The sequence below is a fragment of the Daphnia pulex genome, chromosome 5 (genome assembly GCF_021134715.1).
Source record: "Daphnia pulex isolate KAP4 chromosome 5, ASM2113471v1".
NCBI lineage: Eukaryota > Metazoa > Arthropoda > Branchiopoda > Diplostraca > Daphniidae > Daphnia > Daphnia pulex.
Window position 1 is genome coordinate 2,339,823 of NC_060021.1, and position 21,055 is coordinate 2,360,877.

At 34.2% G+C, this 21,055-nt stretch overlaps 3 protein-coding genes and 2 long non-coding RNA genes across 14 annotated transcripts; 3 read left to right on the top strand and 2 right to left on the bottom strand.

Annotated features, from left to right (window-relative positions):
* Positions 1–310: 310 nt before the first annotated feature.
* On the bottom strand, positions 311–1,161 carry LOC124193646. Its single transcript, XR_006874382.1, has 2 exons — positions 722–1,161; positions 311–644 (listed from the first exon to the last, which is right to left on the bottom strand). It is a non-coding gene; the product is annotated as an uncharacterized LOC124193646 (long non-coding RNA).
* A 618-nt stretch (positions 1,162–1,779) lies between these two features.
* On the top strand, positions 1,780–4,483 carry LOC124193478 (low choriolytic enzyme-like). Of its 3 annotated transcripts, none has more exons than XM_046587325.1 (9): positions 1,790–1,865; positions 1,948–2,085; positions 2,508–2,580; positions 2,668–2,817; positions 2,953–3,073; positions 3,147–3,334; positions 3,403–3,471; positions 3,708–3,820; positions 3,883–4,483. In XM_046587325.1, exons 2-9 carry the CDS (start codon positions 1,984–1,986, stop codon positions 3,928–3,930), a joined length of 864 nt encoding a protein of 287 aa, XP_046443281.1. In that variant the 5' UTR covers positions 1,790–1,865; positions 1,948–1,983; the 3' UTR covers positions 3,931–4,483. The 3 variants fall into 3 exon arrangements, with proteins under 3 accessions (XP_046443279.1, XP_046443281.1, XP_046443280.1); XM_046587324.1 differs by having other exon boundaries at positions 1,794–1,857; XM_046587323.1 differs by having other exon boundaries at positions 1,780–2,085.
* A 573-nt stretch (positions 4,484–5,056) lies between these two features.
* Positions 5,057–11,895, bottom strand: LOC124193476 (mucin-2-like). 6 transcript variants are annotated; one of them, XM_046587319.1, is made up of 9 exons: positions 11,250–11,351; positions 11,121–11,172; positions 10,973–11,046; positions 9,334–9,419; positions 8,744–8,876; positions 6,927–7,595; positions 6,365–6,602; positions 6,163–6,299; positions 5,486–6,082 (listed from the first exon to the last, which is right to left on the bottom strand). In XM_046587319.1, the coding sequence occupies exons 1-9, from the start codon at positions 11,265–11,267 to the stop codon at positions 5,930–5,932; spliced, it is 1,560 nt and encodes a 519-aa protein (XP_046443275.1). In that variant the 5' UTR covers positions 11,268–11,351; the 3' UTR covers positions 5,486–5,929. The 6 variants fall into 6 exon arrangements, 5 of the variants coding, with proteins under 5 accessions (XP_046443272.1, XP_046443273.1, XP_046443271.1 ...); XM_046587316.1 differs by lacking the exon at positions 11,250–11,351 and adding an exon at positions 11,806–11,895 and having other exon boundaries at positions 5,057–6,082; positions 6,365–7,595; XM_046587317.1 differs by having other exon boundaries at positions 5,057–6,082; positions 6,365–7,595; positions 11,127–11,172.
* Positions 11,896–12,360: 465 nt separating this feature from the next.
* Positions 12,361–14,889, top strand: LOC124193477 (hatching enzyme 1.2-like). Of its 3 annotated transcripts, none has more exons than XM_046587320.1 (9): positions 12,361–12,413; positions 12,506–12,643; positions 12,710–12,782; positions 12,894–13,043; positions 13,120–13,240; positions 13,308–13,495; positions 13,562–13,630; positions 14,519–14,631; positions 14,692–14,889. In XM_046587320.1, the coding sequence occupies exons 2-9, from the start codon at positions 12,539–12,541 to the stop codon at positions 14,737–14,739; spliced, it is 867 nt and encodes a 288-aa protein (XP_046443276.1). In that variant the 5' UTR covers positions 12,361–12,413; positions 12,506–12,538; the 3' UTR covers positions 14,740–14,889. The 3 variants fall into 3 exon arrangements, 2 of the variants coding, with proteins under 2 accessions (XP_046443276.1, XP_046443277.1); XR_006874276.1 differs by lacking the exon at positions 14,692–14,889 and adding an exon at positions 14,277–14,430 and having other exon boundaries at positions 12,367–12,413; XM_046587321.1 differs by lacking the exons at positions 14,519–14,631; positions 14,692–14,889 and adding an exon at positions 14,114–14,193 and having other exon boundaries at positions 12,367–12,413.
* Positions 14,890–15,972: 1,083 nt separating this feature from the next.
* On the top strand, positions 15,973–17,684 carry LOC124193479. The gene is made up of 3 exons (XR_006874277.1): positions 15,973–16,435; positions 16,516–17,327; positions 17,399–17,684. It is a non-coding gene; the product is annotated as an uncharacterized LOC124193479 (long non-coding RNA).
* The last annotated feature ends 3,371 nt before the right edge of the window (positions 17,685–21,055 follow it).

Genomic DNA, 21,055 nt, shown 5'->3' on the forward strand with positions numbered 1-21,055 from the left:
TATTTACTTTTCACTAAATATATAGATGAATCCATTTTTTTCAAGAGGAATGTTCTAACTTGACTTCAAACATTTTTTTGTAGAGAATGCTTTCAAGTGTACACGTTTACGTGGTTTATTTTGCTTTATTATTATTAGTATGCTATAAATAATCAAACTTATGGCAAATCTGCATAAAAACGAATGCAGGGTCAAAACAAAATAGAAATTAATATTTTGAGGGACTTAACCAAAAAAGCCTTAATCCTTATTTTCTTGCAGTAAAACCAATTATCATTGATATTTTAGTACGCAGCACCACAAAAAGTCGTCAGATAAATTAAAATGTTTATTTGCGTAGAGGCTGTAAGCTACGACCAGGGATAAAACCACAAGTGTTGTTATCCTCATCGATTTCCCTCCATCCGTCCGTATTTCTCTTGAGGTAACAGGTTCTACCTGCATGAGTAAAGTGAGTACAAAAGGGCATTGAAATGCAGGTTTTTCCACAATCCTCGCTAAGAACGTCTCTTTGGGTCATTACGTAGCCAGGAAAATGACAATTGTTGTCCCAGCGTACCAGACCGTTGTCACCAATCTTCCAGGATCGAGCGAACACGGATGTCAACAAGAGAAGGAAAATAAAAAATGAACAGATCGCCATCCTATAACACGTAAAAAAACGGAGTCAAATTGTATATTACAACTATACTAAACTTTATTTATAGAAAATTAGGAGCACCTTTGTAGTTGAGAAGTGACCAGAGTGCTGTGGATTAACTTCTATCAATACGGTGACTTTTTATACTGTCGTACTCATTTAGACTTGAATAACTGAAGGGCAATGAGATTACGAAAATTTGAAGTGCAAGTGCGGTGTTTTACCCTCAGCATAAAGTTCAAAGCTAATGTATCTTTTTTAAAAAATCTAGTTGATTGATGTTAAATGTTTGTTTTTTCAATTGTTATTATTATTTCTCAGCTTTTAGTTGTGGTGCCTCGATAGATTTTGTAATAATGAAGAAAGGTTGTACTTTTTTTACTAGGATTTATGTTGATTTGTAAGGAATGCGTAACATGTGTTACATCCAACTTTCTTTCCATTTGTGGTAATGAAAGCCTCTGTGGTTTCAACAGGAAAAAACACTTTAGATTAGGTAATGTCACTATAATCAGGCAATTGTATCTACCACCCCCCCCTCGAAAAAAATAGAAACAAACAAAACGATAACTTAAAAACAAATAATGTTAAAACAAAATCTAAGTTTAGTGGAAGTGGATATATAATGTATATTCTTTAAAAGATCAAGAAAGACATTAAAAATGACCATGTTTCTTCCTATCTAGTATTTATTTGATCTATTTTAATTGAAATAGCTTACCTTGGTATGCTGTCTTTTTATTGATTGAATAAATACAGTCGCCGAATTTCACCATAAGAGATTTAAAAATTTTATTTGCGTAACGTAATGAAGACGGATTTGGTTTGCCACAGGTTTCCCAAATGAACAAAGACTACATAACAACGAAACGTTTTTCAAGACAAAGGTCATCGGTGAAATAAGTTCATTAGCTAATAAATAGATTTGAGTTGCAGAAGGTTTTTGAACCAGAATCAAAATTAATGGTTTATTTCACAAACAGAATCTTTAAAATAGTAGGAATCTATTCCATGCTATATACTAAAAATTCTGATGCAAATAACTTCTCTAAGTTATTTGTATCTTTGCCCCCACATGTTTCTTTTGTTCGTTTTTTTTCACTTTAGCCTTCAGGCGTGGATTTTCCCTATAAAACAGCAGCTTGAAATCTAACAACTCTGTCACGAGGTCTATCGAGTCTTCACAGTGTTAAAAAGTTATCCTCAAGAGTCACTAGGTATAAAGGTAGATAGAGTTATTTGATAGTAAATTAGATAAAAAACACAGCCCTATTAAACACCAAAAAAATCAAATGTATTTGTAATAGAGGCAAAATTTATTCTATTAAAATAATAAGAGAAGAATGATGACCATTTTCTCGATGATTTTGGTCTTTTCAAGTTTATGGCTTGTATCAATAGCAACGCCCGTCTTCAATAGCTTAGACCAACATTTTTGGATGCAGGTAAAAACAAGTATTTATTGAAACTCCCAATTTTTTAAATTTTTTTTACCCTCTTTTTACTACTTTGCACCTTACTCACAAAACGATTAAGAACACCTTCTTGTTGTGCGTGTATTTTTATGGTGCCATATGTCTCATTGCAACTCTCATAACTTCTTAAAGGCTATGGATAGATTTCTTTATCTTTTTTCCCCGATCAGAAGAAGACTTAATCAACAAATCATACACGCTTATTGATATTGTTGTATGACTAACCCCCACGTTCCACCCTTGTTAACAAATTTAGAACACCTTCCCCCTTTCTTACCACAAACAGAGGGTTAAAAGGGAGAGGGATTTAAAAATTTGGGGATGTTCTTTATCGTCTGGTGAGTACTGCACATCAGCACATGCTTATATTAATAATTCAAACAATTTTATAGTCCAGCAAAGATTTTGTATCTGGAACGCCGTTGACAGAAGAAATGAAGGGAAATTTTTCAGATATAAAAGATGGTAATTAAAAAAATATGTTTGTACTCTTTTTTTATTAACCTTATTTGATTTCCGTTAATGAGTTTTATGAAATTTTTTTAAACGTAGAATTTTTAGAGGATTTTTTTCAATGGGAAAAACAGGATCCCGCACTTTATGAAGGTGACATTATGTTTTTGGGGGACAAAAATGCTATCTTGAGCAGCAGCTATCGTTGGCCGAACGCAACGATCCCTTATGAAATTTCAAATGTCTACAGTAAGAGCATTTTCGTTAATATGATGTTGATGAAGAATATTCTTTTATTACCAATCGTACTTTTTATATAATTTGACTTCTATCGAATTTTGGTGATCGTCACTTAATCTTAACAACTAATTTTCTAATAAAAAGCGTCCGATCAGCGTAAAGTTATCGCATTTGGTATGAACGAGTACCACGAAAATACGTGCATCAAATTTGTTCCTCGAACTAGCGAAAAAAACTACATAAGAATCTACAAAAAAGGATCAGGGTATGAAAAATTCAATTATATTGTGTGTTTTTTTTTCTTTTTTTAACTAATTTGATATTTGGGAACTGAAAAGCTGTTCTAGCTACGTTGGTATGGTCAATATTGGTTCTCAAGATGTAAGTCTTGATGACGGATGTGTCTCAAGAATTCGTCCAGGTATCGTCCTGCACGAACTTATGCACGCGGCTGGATTTTTTCATGAACACACTCGCCCAGATCGTGACACATTTGTTAGAATTAATTTTGAAAATATTTTGGAAAGTAAGTGTAGGCTTTCATTTTTACATATTTAAATTTTCACTTTATTAATTGACAAGGAATTAAAATAGAGCATGTCTTTAACTTCAACACAAACGATGCATCGAAGGTAACTACTCTTGGACTCCCCTACGATTACGGTAAGAAAAATGTTTGCATTGTAAAAATTTTTATGGAATATTACAGTTGTACACCACTTTAGTAATAAAGGCTCAAAAGTGATAAAGAGTCTAAATGACGTCTATAAGCATTAACACTACAGTGGGAATCTCCCATTTTAACAGCTTATTGGTTATAAAATTAATATATAAGAAACTATAGAAAAAATAGCTTACATAAGTGTAACCAACCAAAATATTATTTCATTTTATGACAGATTCTGTGATGCATTATTCAAGGTATGCTTTTGCCATTGACAAGACCAGACCAACCATTACTCCTGTCCCAAATGAAAACGTAGAAATAGGGAATAGAAGAAAATTTAGTTCTGTAAGTATAGAATAGAAACGATTAAAACAAGAAATATTTATTTTCTAAATTTTTTTTTGAAGCTGGATCTTCTAAAACTGAACGCACTGTATTGTTCCGAGGTCAAGTAAATCGTCCTTTTACGTCAATATGAAACTTTTATGTATAACAATACCTTATACATATTTCTGTACAAGACATACACCACATTGCTTTTCATAAAAAGTTTAAATATAGCAATTCTTACTATCGATCATCGAAATAGATTGCATTCCTCTTTTCTATAAATCTAAATGTTTTTAAATATAGTGTCTATGCATGTTCTTTTTCAATTCGTCTTTATTTGTTCTTTCTTATTCTTATTTCAACCTCTTCTACATCCTATTACGAAGAAAGTACATGCGCAAATTGTTTAGAGCAGTTATTTTAAAATCATGTTTTAGTACAAAGCATCCGATAGGTCCCTCTCCATGTTTTCAGTGAATATTTCATTCCGCTTGTTTTCACCGTTTTCAAAATTTTGATTTTGTTTAGGGTAATAAGAGTTTTACCTACGCTCTTTAAAAATATAAGATCAAGTTTTAAATCACCGTTTTTACTCAGTTATCTACCAGTTCATTTCACCATCTTTGTGCTGTTTTTCTTTTCCTTTTTTTTCTATCGGAAATATATAGGAAAAAAATTTATAGATACAAAAATTAAAATTTTAATAATCCGTACATCTTGAAATAGGCGGCTTTTTAAAAATGTAAGTTTTCAGAAGTTTTTTGAAAAATATATAAGCCCTTGCAATAAAAACTACACTTTATAAATGTAGTATTTTTCATGTTTTACTACATATATTTTTCATTTTATGAAACCGGCCATTCTAAACTGTCTGGTCAGTAAAAATTGTCCATCTTTTTTAGTAAAGCTCCTTGTTAGTTTTCTATGCAGCAGTTGACGAGAAAACTGCTGCAAAAAAACCGAAAAAAAAATCAAAATTTCGGCTACCGCCTCTCAGTTTTTTCATAGATCTCCTAAACTGCAAAAGCTAGGCAATTGCGGTTCCACCAATCGACTAAGCGAAAAATTCCGCACAAACCCGTCCACCATTTAATTTTTAGGACCCCAAGCGACGATTTCCGAAAAATCAAAACCCCAAAAATTATCTCTTTGAGTGGCGGACGGGTTGTTAAGAAAAATCTGCAAAATGCGTCATACTTCATCTGGAATCCGCAGTTGGCTAGAACATGAAGAAAATGAGGGACTATCACATTTAAATTAATAAATTGCTTTTTTGCGATTTAACAATCCAACATGATAGTAAATTAAACCCAAAGTTATTTAAATTTATTGAAGCAATTCAAAATATTAAATTATGCCAAATTTTCTAATGATATATTTTTTTCTATTGGGGTAGACCGGGGCTATATGGGACAAAAAAAATGAAAACTCGCTTTTAGTATTTTTACTCGTTGAACAAATAAATTTTCACAAAACTTCAGGAAGTATGTAACAATTCCCCAGTCTGAGCAATTACGTAGATGTAGCTAAATGATTTCACACTTTTAATATAGACTTGGCAATCCTAGGCATTTTTTCTAGGCCAGCCATCATACGGAATATATTTTTAAAATAAGTGTGTTGCTTTTTTAAACGTTAGTAAACCGTAATAACGCCATTCCGCAAACTAAAAAAGAAACGTAGAGCCATGACAGGATATATGAAAAAGGCCGAAAAACGACAAACTCTAGATTACTTTGGGGGAATATTTTTTTTTACTTGCCCAATAAATAATATTTTTGTCCCTTGTTTTGAATTAATAAATACAAAAGGATGTAACGAAGTTATGATAAACTCATATAGGTGAGCGACATATTTTTAAAAAGCCAATTCTATTAAAATAATTTGCATACTAATGTCACGGTCTTACAGAAGAGGTAGACAAAAGTCGTAAGAGAAGATTGTAAGAGGTAGCTTAGAGGGTTCCACGTTACTTGGGGTGTTTCTAGTGGAATGCCGTGGGACCCTCTGAGCTGCCTTTTACATTCTGACTGATGCCAGGGATAGCGCGCGTTTCTCTACCTCCCTTTTTAGACCGTGCTGATGTGATCCGGTTCAAAGACATCGTACCATTGTTTTTTCTATTTATGGATTTTGGGCTTTTGTTGTTGCAATCCACCCAAGGTAATTGGTGACTCTGGTGTATATGCCAGCAAAATTAGAATCAACACAGCCATTTCCCCAGCTGAAGATACCAATTTGAACACCATTAACGAACAGGGGACCACCACTCATATCCTACGTTTAGCAATAAAATTGTTTTTAAAATGTTTCAAAAACGACCACTCATATCCTATAATAAAGGTTTTATTGAGTACCTGACAAGTGTGTGCGCTGGAAGCGGAGGCACACAACATATGAGTGCCGATAAAAAAACTATCATATTGACTTTTGCAGAAGGAGTTGTCTCTTATTATGACGTCCGCTTTCAGTAATACCTTTGAAAAGCTTCTTCCTTTTAAAATTAATTATAAATTTGTTAATAATATTTTCAAGTCGTACAATTTTATAAATTTTAACCTAGAGAAGTTGTTTTCCATCCAGTTATAACGGCCGGGATATTCGCAAAAGTACTAAAAGCACTTTTAGCAGATGTGCTACTGAAAAAATGGCTGAGGGGCACCAACTTGTAGTCTGAAGTTGGTTTTCCTTCTGTCGTCGTTGCAATTGTTGTTTTAGTTTTTGATGTTTTATTGGTGTTGGGTTTCGCCGTAGTTTTATAAGCTGTTGCGGGGGTTTGTGTTGTTGTCATTTTACTTTCTTGTAAGCTACTGAAAATATTGCTAAGGGGCACTAAATCAGAGCCTGGCGTCGTATTTTCTGATGTCATAGTAATTGTTGAAATTGCATTTGTTGTGGTATGCGTTGAAGTCGTAATAGCTGTTTTAGTTGTTGGACGTTGTGTTGCTGTCGATTTAATTGCTTGTAAGCTACTAAAAATATTGCTAAGGGGCACTAAATCAGAGCCTGGCGTCGTTTTTCCTGATATTGTTGTAATTGTTGAAATTGCATTTGTTGTGGTATGCGTTGAATTCGTAATAGTTGTTTTAGTTGTGGGACGTTGTGTTGTTGTCGATTTAATTGCTTGTAAGCTACTGAAAATATTGCTAAGGGGCACTAAATCAGAGCCTGGCGTCGTATTTTCTGATATTGTTGCAATTGTTAAAATTGCATTTGTTGTGGTATGCATTGTAGTCGTAATAGTTGTTTTAGTTGTCGGAAGTTGTGTTGTTGTCGATTTAATTGCTAGCAAGCTACTAAAAATATTACTAAGGGGCACTAAATCAGAGCCTGACGTGGTATTTTCTGCTGTCGTCGTTGCAATTGTTGAAATGGCATTTGTTGAGGTATGTGGTGTAGTCGTAATAGTTGTTTTAGTTGTCGGACGTTGTGTTGTTGTCGACTTGATTGCTAGTAAGCTACTGAAAATATTACTAAGCGGAACTAAATCGGAGCCTGAAGTCGTATTTTTTGCTGTCGTCGATGCAGTTGTTTTAGGTATGAATGTTGAAGTAAAAAATACTTCTTGATTGGGTTTTTGAGTCGTTATGTTTTGTTGATTGATAGTGGATTTGAAATTTTCTGTTATGGTCTGTTTTTCTTTTGCCGATGTTGGTTTAGGTGTTGTCGTAGGGGTTTTCGTGGTAGGTTCTTTTAAGGTTGTTGCTTTTGTTATGGAATCAGTAGGAAGAGTAGCGAACGATAGATTAGTAACTGGCGAACTTAGGATGAATATGGCAATGTCGTTATCCTGTTTATAATATTGTGTTAAACAGATCAACAAAATAACATTAATTAATGATATTTAACATAATTTTGATTACTTTTAACAAGCAATCTCCCACTCAAGTAGTAAAAAAATCTGCTTTTTGGGGGAGGTCGATTTTGAAACCAAATCCGGGAATGGTCGTAGAAATTCGGGAACAAATTTTCTTGTTCAGAATTTTACGGCGGTTTCAACGGATAAAAGTTTAGATTTTTTCCTTCTACTGTTCGGGATATATTCGGGTATGAAAAACCTTCTCCCCCTCCCGTCTGATACATAGAAAGAACAAAAAACGGAGAAAGCGAATAGATAAAAATACGGGAGGGAGGAGCGAAAGACATAAATAAACCTAACGGCAACGTCGAATTAAATGAGTTGGAAATCGTTCCAAATAGGTATATCACGAGATCATTCATATCTCAGTAAATGATTGCACAACAATTAAATCTTTTTGGATTCCAATTGAGGAACATCTAAGAAATTTTGTGTCAATAAGATATATTTTTTTTCACTTGGTGACTGAGAAAAACCATGTAATGTAAGGGGCAAATTTGTGATTTTCGCATTTTCCCCGTTTTTAATGCCCGAATAACTCCCGAACAGTTGGACATAAAAATCCGGTCTTTGCGCCCTTGAAACCTTCTTGAAATTCCTGTAAAAGTGTGGGAGAACTACCCATTTTACTATACTTTTACCTCTATTTACTAATCTTTACTACTATTTACTTTATTTTACTACTCTCTTACTATTCTTTTACTTCTCTTTCACTTTACTTTCTACTACTATTACTTTACTTACAAATGTGAAGTTAAGTAAAGTTAAGTAAAGAGCTGTAAAAGAACCTTCGCAAAGAATCTTCCCGTAAACGGCCTTCAGCCTGATGAACGTTATTGTTCCCAATCGACCTACGTTGTGTTTTATATGGGTTTTCAGTTGTTAAAAATACAAAAATCCAACTCAGACCAATTTTAGGTCATGCTCTTTCTTGCAAGACAAACCTCCAAAACTGTTAACCATTTTAATTAAAGCGTGAAATATAATGACAACCCTTTTAAACCATAGGAGTAGCATATAACAAACCATATTTAGTACACCTATGAATGATTCGATTCATTTTAGTTTAATCTGCTTACCTTGTAGCTGGGATTGTATTGTTCGTGAACGATAAAGTCCTTTACTCCTCTTATAACAGCTCCTGTACTTCTTCCGTCAATCGCAAGTGAATTTAACACAGCACTGAATTTGCTGATTTCTGTGATTGCGTGACTAATCACAAAGTAAATATATTAAAAATGTTGTTTACTAAACTTTATATCATATTCTAAGTAGAAATCGATTACATTTTTTAAACAATAAATCCGCCACCAAACCAGACAGAAGTTGTGCAACCCTTATTTTCTATTTTTCTACTATGAGACTAAAATTTAAAAAATACCACCTTGTTCGTTCTCGGCTGATCAGCTTCGGCTATCCTCCGCAAGGATTGTGAGAGGGATTGGTAGATAATGGTTGGTATTTATGATTGGGAAATGGTCTAAATCTCTATATCATTTAATCGGTTATTTGTCAGCTAATAACATCTTAAGAACCATTTTTTAATAATGCATTGGTTGACGATCGTTCAGAACTTTCAAAAATTATGATACATGATATTCTTATGGGTGATGGCGGATTGCTTGTTGAAAATGGTTAATCTTACAAAGGAATAAAGCTGTGTTGTTACCCGTGTAAACAATGAGCTGCAGTCAAGATATGGGAAGGTCCAATTAGGGTTCCTCCACACAAATAGCCATTCAAGTTCAAAATACACTGATGGAGAAAAAAGGGGTCAATTCATGTCACATCAACAAATCGTTGGCACGAATTCATGAATCAATTATTGGAATCAAAACCCCAATTTAAAGAGAATGAATATATATGATCCTGCTTAAATTACCATAAAAAGAATTTGTTATTTGCTCAATTGGTTTACGAGTTATTCCAAAATAAATAAAGAAGAGTTAAAATCAGAAAATCAGTTCTTTTTTTTTACCCTATGGTTGAGATATTTAAAAAATAGCCAAAAAAGAAAGTTTAGTATACAGATATCCGTAATATCAAAAAAAAAATGCTCCGATACAAGATTTTATCTAGAAAAACAGTCAAGTTAAGATCAAATAAGATATTTTCGGAATTGTTATGGTGGGCTAAAGATAAGATAAGTTAATGTACAAGTTGTGTTTAGCAAAAAAAATTGAAAAAGGAAATTTGAGTCGATAAATTGTTGAATTTCTGCATTGGGTGCGTCCAGGCGGTATTCGATTAGATTGGTTTTTGACACGTGATCACCAAACACCAATAGTGGTTCTACTTTTAGATTGACTCCAAGCAATACCTTTGGTGTTTGATGATCACGTGTCTAAAAACCAATTTGACCGAATACCGCCTGGAAGCACCCATTGTGTTGCACGACATATGATCACTAATTCACACGCAATTCGATGAAAAATAAAAATTAAGGAGATTTTGCTTTCAGAAAACTGAAATCTCAGAGTGTAATAGAGACTCAAAGTCTCAGACGAAAAAAAACACGACTAATTCGCTGAAAGTCCGCAACGTTCTGATGAGTCAGCTCTCAGTCTAAACAGCCTTGGCCTTAATTTATAATTTCATCCTTAAAAGTAATTAATTTTTCTACCAATAGATGGGATCTTAAGTATCGTATCTTTTAGGGCAAAAGTTACCATTATTTTCATACCCATAGAGTTAGAAATACTTCATTTTAACTAAATTTGACACAAGAAAGATACCGAAAAGATACCATAAATATCTTATCTTGTCTAATCTTATCATATATTTTAGGCAAGATAGGATCCACTGGTTCAAATACATGGATTTTTATTTTGCAAAATTACCATGTAGACGTTTGTTACTCAGAATTTATTAGAAAATCAAATGGTGCTGTCCATGGCTGCCTTGCTAATATAGTTTATGAGTTATTGTAACATCAAACATCATACAAATTGTAATTATCTCGTTTTCGACAAGAATTTTAACTTTACGAAAATGGAGAACGAGGTCTTAATCAGGTTTGGTTAGGGAACTAAGATGATAAACTAGACCATTTTTGGGTTTTAGCAAAAACATCTATTTTGACTTAGGAATAACTCGTTAATCAAATTGATCAAATAGAAAATACTTCTCTCGATTATATTAGGATTTTGTCAGCTCACAAAAAATGATTTTCAATTCGAAAAAATGGTTCGGATTGTCGCTGATTACAAAAAACGAAATTTGAAGAAAAATCACGGTGTCAAACTAAAAAGATAGCTAACGAAAGATATTTCGTTGCATAATTAATTTGCAAATAATCATTTTGTTACCAAATACGGAAAATCTCCTGATGCAGCGGGAATATCATTTAAAAATTTTTCATGATTACCCACGAATTTTACCACTATAATATTTAAGATAAAAATTTGTAGATTTTTTAAAAATTGTTTGCTATTGAAGGAACACTATTTTTCTTACGATTACTTAGTGGATGGGAATGCAAACCGACAAGAAAGCAAAGGGCTAAAGCCTAAACAAATAAAAAATAGGAGTGATCACATTTAAATATATGAATGCAGCGCTACAGTATGCATTGTCGTAACTAACCCAAGAAGACAGTCCCATCGATAGAAGCAAGAAATCAAGAGAGCCGAATTAAAGCGAAAATGGGTTTTCGGACAGTATTGGGAATCAACTGATGACTGCATCGATTACAAGCCGCCATTTTATAGCTTGAATCAATGCAGACTGAGGGTAAAAAATTTTGCCACTAGAGAATTACAAATTTTATTTGCGTAACATCATTTTAGATTTCCTTCGTGAACGATTTCGTTACATAAACAACAACTACACGTTAACGAAACGTTTCGCAAGTCAAAGTTCATAAGCGAAATACGTTCATTAGCTAATATAAGGTATTTAAGTTGCGAAAGGTCTCAGATATTAAATCTAAATTTGAAGGTTTCTTTGCTAATCCTTTCGAAAACAGAATCTTAAAAATAAAGTGACCAATAGATTGCTTCATTCTAAACACTCTGAAAGAAAGAATGTTTCAAGGCTATTTGCAAATGTATCCCTTTCGATGTTTCACATTTAGTTGTTTTTTTTTCACTTTAGCCCCTAGCTAAAAATTTGGCCTACAATATCCATTTTCGTAACCAACCAAAGAAGACAGTCCCATCGATAGAAGCAAGAAATCAAGAGAGCCGACTTAAAGCGAAAATGTTTTCGGGCAGTATTGGGAATCAACTGATGACTGCATCGATTACAAGCCGCCATTTTATAGCTTCAATCAATGCAGACTGAGGGTAAAAAATTTTGCCACTAGAGAATAACAAATTTATTTGCGTAACATCATTTTAGATTTCCTTCGCGAACGATTTCGTTACATAAACAACAACTACACGTTAACGAAGCGTTTCGCAAGTCAAAGTTCATCAGCGAAATACGTTCATTAGCTTATATAATGTATTTAAGTTGCGAAAGGTCTCAGATATGAAATCTAAATTTGAAGGTTTCTTTGCTAATCTTTTCGAAAACAGAATCTTAAAAATAAAGTGACCAATAGATTGCTTCAGTCTAAACATTCTGAAAAAAGAATGTTTCAAGGCTATTTGCAAATGTATCCCTTTCGATGTTTCACATTTAGTTTTTTTTTTCACTTTAGCCCTCAGCTAAAAAATTTTCCTATAAAAAGGAGCTGAAAAGCTAGCTACACATTATCGCGAAGTCTGCTGAGTCTTTCTTTGTTAAAAGATAGATGGTCACAAGGTATTAAAATGAGAGCAAGAGTGTTCGATAGTAATAAAGTAGATAAGAAATACAGCAAAAATATTTAAAAAATCTTAATTTATTTGATACAGGCAACAATTCTATTTTTTTTAAATAATAAAAGAATGAGAAGCCCCTTGTCGATGATTGTGGCCTTTTCGAGTTTATGGTTCGTATCGGTAACAGCAACGCCCGTCCCACAAAATTTAGACAATGATTTTCAGATACAGGTAAAAGAAGTTGAAAATTTAAACACATAAATTTTCAACATCCGTTTTCTTTTTTAAATAATACAGTCCAGCACAAATTTTATAACTGGAATGCCATTGACTGAAGAAATGAAAGGAAATTTTAACGAAATAGGAAAAGGTATTAAAAAACATATATAAATGGTATTTGCACACTTCATTTGAGTACACTTATTAGATTTTAAACTATTTTTTATTCTATGAATGGATTTCATGTAATATTTTTATGTAGAATTGATCACACAGTCTTTCCCATGGGATAAACAGGATCCTACACTGTACGAAGGTGACATTAAGCATTTTGGGGACAAAAATGCTATCTTGAGCAATAGCTATCGCTGGCCGAATGCAAAGATCCCCTATGAAATTTCAAATGCCTACAGTAAGAGCATTTTCCTGATTTTGCCCAATTTGGTTGGTCGTTGTTTAATCATGACAATTTATTTTTCATTAAAAAGCTCCCGACCAGCGAACAGTTATCGCATTTGCTATGAACGAATACCACAAATATACGTGCATCCAGTTAGTTCCTCGAACTAGCGAAACAAATTATATAAGAATTCTTAAAAGTGGAACTGGGTATGAAAATTCAATTACATAATAATGATTTCTTTCCTAAAAGTCTACTTTGTAATTGAAAAAAAAGATGTAATAGCTGGATTGGTATGATCAATAGAGGCGCTCAAGATTTAAGTCTCGATGATGGATGCGTCTCAAAAGATTATCCAGGTATCGTCCTCCACGAACTGATGCACGCCGCTGGATTCTTCCATGAACACACTCGCCCAGATCGTGACTCGTTCGTGAGAATAGATTTTAACAATATTATTTTAAGTAAGTATAGGCTATCATTTATCATTCCACTTTCCATTTTCTTAAATGCTGAAAAATTTAAAATAGAACATCAATTTAACTTCAACAAAACCACTGCTTCGGAAGTGACTACGCTCGGTCTCCCCTACGATTACGGTAAGAATTAAGATCGCATTTTTAATATTTAAATAGAATATGACAGTACCGCAGGCGTGAACCGCCAAGGTGATAAAGACCTAAAAAGGATGTTGAAGTAGAGGAGAACGGGGTTAATGGGTTATACTGGACATGGGTCATATTTGACAAATGCTTAGGTTCTTAAATTTACGGGGTGAAAATTATTTCTAATTTTTATATAGAAATGAAACTTTAACATTATAAAGTAAATTTATGTTTATCGTTCATCATTATTGTGCGTATAACTAAAAAATTAAAAAACTTGAAAGATTTTATGTTGTTTCCATTACCGCTAAATTTTGCATTTTTTATTTAAAATAATTTCAGATATATTTAGAATATTCATCCTTTGAATGTTAAACGTAAATATATTATTTTAGGATTTTAATGTCAAGAACACTAAAATTTATGTGTAAAATACAAAAGACATAGGGTTGGGTAAAACTGGACATTGTTTCCCAGGGTGTATTTCAACCACACTAACTATAAAATGACGAAAGAAGCTTAGTTGCCTTAGGGCCTTACTTACAGTTAAATGGAAAATAAATTTTTAAAAAAAGGTTAGGATTAAACTAAATAATAAAAAAGACAAGAAATATTTTAAAAATTCACATTTTTGTCCAAGATAACCTGGTTCTCTCCTAAACGCGGTATAGTGGCCGCAAAGGTTATATTGTATTTTGGGTATTATACTCCCATCGGAAATACACAATTGTAATGGATTTCTATCGAAAAATCTATATTAAACAAAAGTTTTGCGAAAATTCAACAAATAAATGGTTGGTATATTTTTTTTACAATACTAATACACTAAAAAAATTAATGTAAGGATGAAAAACTAAATTATTGTTTAAATTTGTATGACAGATTCTGTAATGCATTACGGAAAGAATGCTTTTGCAATTGACACGACCAGACCAACAATTATTCCTATCCCTAATGAAAACAGAAACCTAGGGAGTGATGTAAAGTTTACTTGGGTACGTATGTAAATGAAAAGATTAAAAACAAGGAAAATTATTTAAATCTCTTATGTATAGCTGGATCTTCTCAAACTGAACACACTGTATTGTTCCCAGATCGGCTAAATCTGAAAAATCGGCAAAGTCACAATTCACTGTGCATTACTTTCGATCCATTATTTTTTTCAGTGTGCTTTGACAGCATACAGCAGTAATGCATTTTTATACATAAGCAAAAAATACAGAGCACAATTTTAATACAGAGCAAAAATTAAACTTTCTTGCTCTTTTTTTTCAAACTAATGCAACATAACAGGAAAAAGTTATTTAAGATTTAGAAAATAAAAAAAGTGGGCAAATCGTCCCAGGCGTGGGGCGGATTGCCCATACTAGTGGGGTATTTTGGGCCCTGCATTTCTTATGGGAAATACACTTCCTAGCTAAACCTATCAGTAAACTCAAATTTTTAATGTGATATTGATAAATAAATGACCAGATAGACATAAATACAATAAATAGTGTCTTAGTAACAGTTGTTTTGAAAATATTTAAAAACTAATTATTAGTGCCTGTACCACTTTTAATAAGGCAAATTGCCCCTACGTTGCAACGCATTCTCGCCCCGAACAAGGGGGTCAATAAAAATCATGAAATATCTATACTTTTTATTTTTAGAATAATTTAAAAAATAAGGGTTAAAAAGACAAGATAGCATTTAATGTTTTTAAATTGATTAATATAGTCAATAATTCATTCGTAACTTGAGTACGGACTACACCATTTTTGGATAGAAAATTTATTTATTTTGCATTCAAGAACCAATTGCCGTATTTCGACAATTTTTTTAAGAAGTGGCTTTTTACTCTTAATGTCCTTGAATTTTTTCAAATTGCTAGTGCAATTGAGTTACACAAAAAATAAATTAGTGCATTTTTCCCCACAGCCATTTCGCCCCACTCTCCCCTAAATATATTCAGTGAAGAACACCGAATAATACAAGCTATATATTTTTAACTTGTGTATTATATATTTGTTTCAATGTATTCTTTATGTATCTTCAATTTATTCTCGAAAAATTTAAAGGGTTTGTGCAGAGATAAACAGAGATTGGACTCAGAAAGGGGAAGCCAGGTAGACTCAATGGACGACAGTCGCAGTCCTACGGGCGTGCTCAGAACTAACGCTTTTTGCCAGATTTCTTTAAAAATTCTTCATGCGAACCTCCCGTTGGTAAAATTGAAACACTGAGCAACGTCTAGCGCGAATCGGCCTCCAAATCTAGCACACCAATCATTTCTTGGCCTCCATAACTAGCAAACTAGAAATTGAGGGTGGGTAGGGAAAGAATACTAATTGTTTTAAAAAATCGTGACTCGCGGGTGCCATAGAAGAAACGCAGATATTTTTTAAAGACCGTTTGCGTTTCTCTAGCATTTCCCAGTGAGTCACAATTTGAACCTAAAGTAAGCCCATTTACATATGGGCCTCTCTACTGTCCGGACACTTTTGCCTCGGACAAAAACCTACCCTTTGCATTATTTTAAAATTCAACAAAAAATTATGGTTGTTCCTGGCACCCGAGAGTGTTGAAGTAATTCAAACAAGTCGTGCCTCAAAGAAATCTCCGCTGCCAACTAAGTTGCCGAACCCCAGCGAAGGCATGATTCCTGAAAGGTTGCTGTTTAACCCTAATCCCCTTGTCTGTCAGCTGAAAGCCTCGTTTTCATGTTCCAAGACTCTCTTACTTTCCTGACTTGTTCAAGAGAAGACTATCTCTGTTTCGTTAACTGAATTAGTGCATTATTCCACACACTTGATAAAGGTAACTTGTCCTTCCATCCATGTGTTAAATACAATGCATTTATTTCTGACCACAATCTGACAGTCATTTTACATCAACAGAGAGAACCTACGAAAAAATGTTCATTCAAATCGAATGAAAATTTGACCACTTTTCGCCTTGCGAAAACATTGGTTTCCTATAAGGTTCTCTTGGATGTCCGGACACTTTCGGTGCCTACTGTATAAAAAATAGTACAAAAAACTTGACGTCGACAAAAATGATGCAAAACAGGTGACTAAGGTGACTACACTTGGACTCCGATACGATAACGGTAAGAAATAAATTTCCATGGTAACCACCAAGATAATAAAGACCTAATTAAGAGATATATTGACGTAACAACAATAGCGACCGCAACATCAATATGTTTTTTAGGCTTTTAAAATTCCGTGGAATTCCACTATGGTAGGGGCAGCGTTCGAAAGATCAATTGCGATTTAAATCGAAAATGATTTAAATCGCGATTTAAATCAACTGGTCTGTGATTTTGATTTTGATCTAAGTCACTTTTTTTAATTTTTTTGTGTGATTTTATGATTTTAAATCACATTTTCACAAATTAAAATCATTTTTTAGATTTCTGCCGACAGGCAGAGCTATAGTTGACATCTATAACTCTGCGACAGGTGACAGATAACAAAGATTTTGTCAAATTGGCAATATTGCACAATAATTTTTTTCCATATTAAACATCGGCTACTTATAAATCCTGTCACTTCTGTTACTGTCTTGTCAATTCTGTCATATCCGTGTGTCAGATTCAGATAGTGATGCTACTGTTAATCAAGCTACGGTTGTTCAGTGGTTTCAGATAGGGATATTAAGCAAGCAGCTTCAAGCAGCTACTTCAAATTGGCAGCGCCACTTTAAGGTTTATAGTTATAAAACTAAACTTATTAATATTTAAGTCACGCATTAATGTTACATCTGTCATTAAATTAGATCCATAAAAAGGAATATATTAAGTATTTAGAAGAACTAGCCATCTTAAATCAAGCCAAAGCTCAGAAGAGCAAGAGAGTTGAGACACCATCCAAGACGCGATTGTGTGATGAGCAGAAACAAGCTCTTAAGATTAAAAAAAAGAAGAATTCTTCGCACGAAAATCAACCAAATTACCAAAAACTGTACAAGACTGTTTACACCAATCTAGGGGAGGGGGGGTTAGTTGTCAGGTGCATTTTTCCTGAATTTTTTTGAATATTTTGAATACTACTGGTAAAATGAATGAATGAATCAGATTCAGATTTAAATTCTCTATGAATTGATCGTATTTGTTTACAATGTTCAATTACACGAAATTGTGAAATTGAGAAAAACTGCAAAAAAAAAGTCTGCCAACTTGCCCCACCTACGGGGTAAGTTGGCTGCTGACGATTCTCCATTGCTCCAACATTTCTAGTTCGAATTTTGAAAACTTGCAACTCAGCACCTGGTGAGAAATCCGTATGGCAACATGCCCCTCAAAATTTCTGACAACTAACCCCACAGGGTGCTTTTCGAACAAATAAATTGACAACTAAATAACTTTTAAATGTATAAATGTCGGGTTTCTTTTAAAAATAAGACAAATATTAATTCTATTTGGCTAATGGGTTTTCTGACACTCTTAGAGTTTTATACTATGAGAAAAATAAAAAGTGCTGAGAGGCCCAATAAAACTTTTTGCCGTTTTCTTTTCTTCTTGCTATAACTCCTGTTGGGGAAGTCGTATACTTTTGAAATTTTGTATGAGCAATCTGGGTGTTGTCTTTCATATTTCGTGTAAAAGGCTTGATTGGTTTTGGTCTGTAAGGGGTCTAATTAGCAATATGCAAACTTACCCCACCTGCCAACTAGCCCCCCTCTCCCCCTATCATCCATATATAATAAGAGAACAAGCTTTTGGGGGAGGAGCCTGTGTCTGTCACGAACATTTTGGGGGAGGAGCTTATTCATGTCACGGGCATTTGGGGGAGGAGCTTATTCATGTCACATTGCGAACACGCTGTGATTGGTCAGTCGCAAATCACCACCAGATGTCTATAGCATCGCCGTGATGACGCAATCTTCAAGTAAGGCAGGGGAGAGTGGGGCGATCTGGCGTTCGGGTCAGATGGCTCAATTGATTTCTTGATGGGTTAGAATTGCAATAAGATATTGAAAAAATCAGGAGATGTAGATGTTAGTAATGCGCATCTTAAAACCAAATTTCATGGTAGTACGACGAACGGTTGAGGAATGAAAAATGGAAAAAAATTTCGTCTTAAAATTGGGTCGTCCTACCTTGACTTTTGAATGAAATATCGGCTTTCCCGATTACTTTAAAATTATAAAAAAAATATGGAAAATATTCTACCTTATCTTCTCTTTAATCCTGTTTATTTTTTTTTATTTACAATAGTTTAAATAAGATATATTCAATAATATACCAAGACCCCTTTGTTGGGGGCGCATCGGCCACACAGCGTCGGGGCTTTTTGGCTTACATAAAATTGCATATGATAGCAGTAAAATTATTTTTGGTCAACTTTTTTCGTGTTTTTAGTCAACTACCATACTTATTTAAGCTTTTTTATTGATATTCCGTTGGTGGGTTGCATTATTTGGTTATTTTTTTTAATTTTGAGTTTCTACTGTCAGTCAACGGTTTTTCCGTAAGAAATACAGGGGCCGAGACACCCCGGCGGTGTGAGCAAGTGACCCCGTATCTGGGGCGGGTTTGCTCTCTTTTTTTTTATCGGTAATAACCTAGTCTTAATTTATTTAGATCGGATTGAAAAAATCACCATTTAAAGTAGGAAGGATTCATTTTCTTTTAAGATTTGGTGGATCTAAATACGTTGGAAAATAAGGGAATGGGAGCTAAGAGAAAAAAAAAGTGAGCCAGTCACCCCACTCTCCCCTACTGACTGGGCAGATTTCCCACGATAAAATTTATTATGGGCAGCTGATCCACGTGGTATTAAGCTACAAGCGAATAGCAAAAGATTCTGACTTTACGCTAGACCAAAGTTTCCCGGATTTGACCAGTGCTCACAGGTTACTCGTTGATTATATAATTGCGGATGCTTTACCTCTTTCTACGGCTGAGTCATTGTTTTTTCGGGCAATGCTGTTAAAGCAGAGTTGCAGAGCAGCTTTTTTAAAAATACTGAAAAGGAATTTCCCACTAGGCCTACATGCTACAAACACGCTTGGGCTTTTATTCAAATTTTAATGCTTTTTTTATGAAACTCGTCGGACCAGTTTTTACTTTCGATTGCCCAATAGTGGCCGCCAGTTTGCCTAAGAATGATAATAAATGACTAAGAATTCGTCAAGTTTCAATACTTATTGGAAGCTTTAAAAAGTGAAAGATGTGAGCAAGATAAGCAGATTTAATCCGCCGCGATGGAGTTCTTCAAGATGAATAAACTATTAGATCAAAGTTGCGCTTTACTCGTTGGAATGATCAGTCTAGTGGTCCATTGAAAATCGAAATTAACAATCAACGTAGCTCGCCAACTTGACATTGATCAACGGGAATACATTTACGCTATTCAAGGCCGTTAGAATAATGTGATCTGCATCAATCTGTCTACGTCAACCTATAAATGGAGAAAATAATGAAAAAGAAATAATCGAAATGATCTTACTCTCAAATATTTCATGTTGCTGGCAGGTTAATATGAACGATATAATGGAAGTATACTTGACGAACCCTTTCAGCTGACTAATAACGGTAAAGTGTTTCATTTGAAAAACTTGACTACTGATCACATTGACTTTGAAGCTATTTCCTTGGATTATAAAGCAGCTGTAAAACAGCTGCCGCAAACATTTTTTTCAAAACAGTTGTGATGACGTACATGGGGTACATGCAGGTTCAAATTTAAAGGACATGTTCTAGTTGTGGTCCATTTGGAAAATGTTGGTAAATGGTTTATGTTCAGCAAATTTTTTTGTTGAACTCAACTTAATAATGATACAGCACAGAAAGATGAGTCATATTGTCGTGTTTGTAGCAAAAGATAAGGGGACCAAAGATCTGTCACGGTGTATGGTGTAACACGTAGACGTGCCTACCCTTATCGCGGGCTTATCACAACTTGGGCATTTTTGAGGCGCTGGACAATTTTGTTATCGCTTTAAAAATCCAGGGCAATTTCAGTATGACTCGTCTTTTGCTCTGTTCTCGTTGCTTCATTATTCAATTTCCTTAAAAGTTATACAAAGCTGGTAATTCATTTGAATTGTAAATCAACCCACATCACCTCCAGCTATGAAAGTGCAGTACGACGAAGATAACATTCTAGGCCGTGGGTTCTACGTACTCCATCGTCTTCCGCGGGAATTTTAATCTTCAACCGGTGGCCGTCAAGAGAATCCAGTTGATTGACGCCAGAGGTTAACGGAGAGGATGAAGCCGATTTGGCCAGTCTTCATCACCCGAACGTCGCCAACTCTTACATTCAGAAAGCGACACGCATTTCAAGTACTACGCCCTGGAATTATGCGCCGCCTCGTTTGTCCTTTTTGTTTGCCAAATTAAAATTTTTTTCGAAATTCCCGTGTCGTTATTCAAAATACGATAGGAAAAAATCAGTCAATTCTATATGAATCGCATACTATAACAAT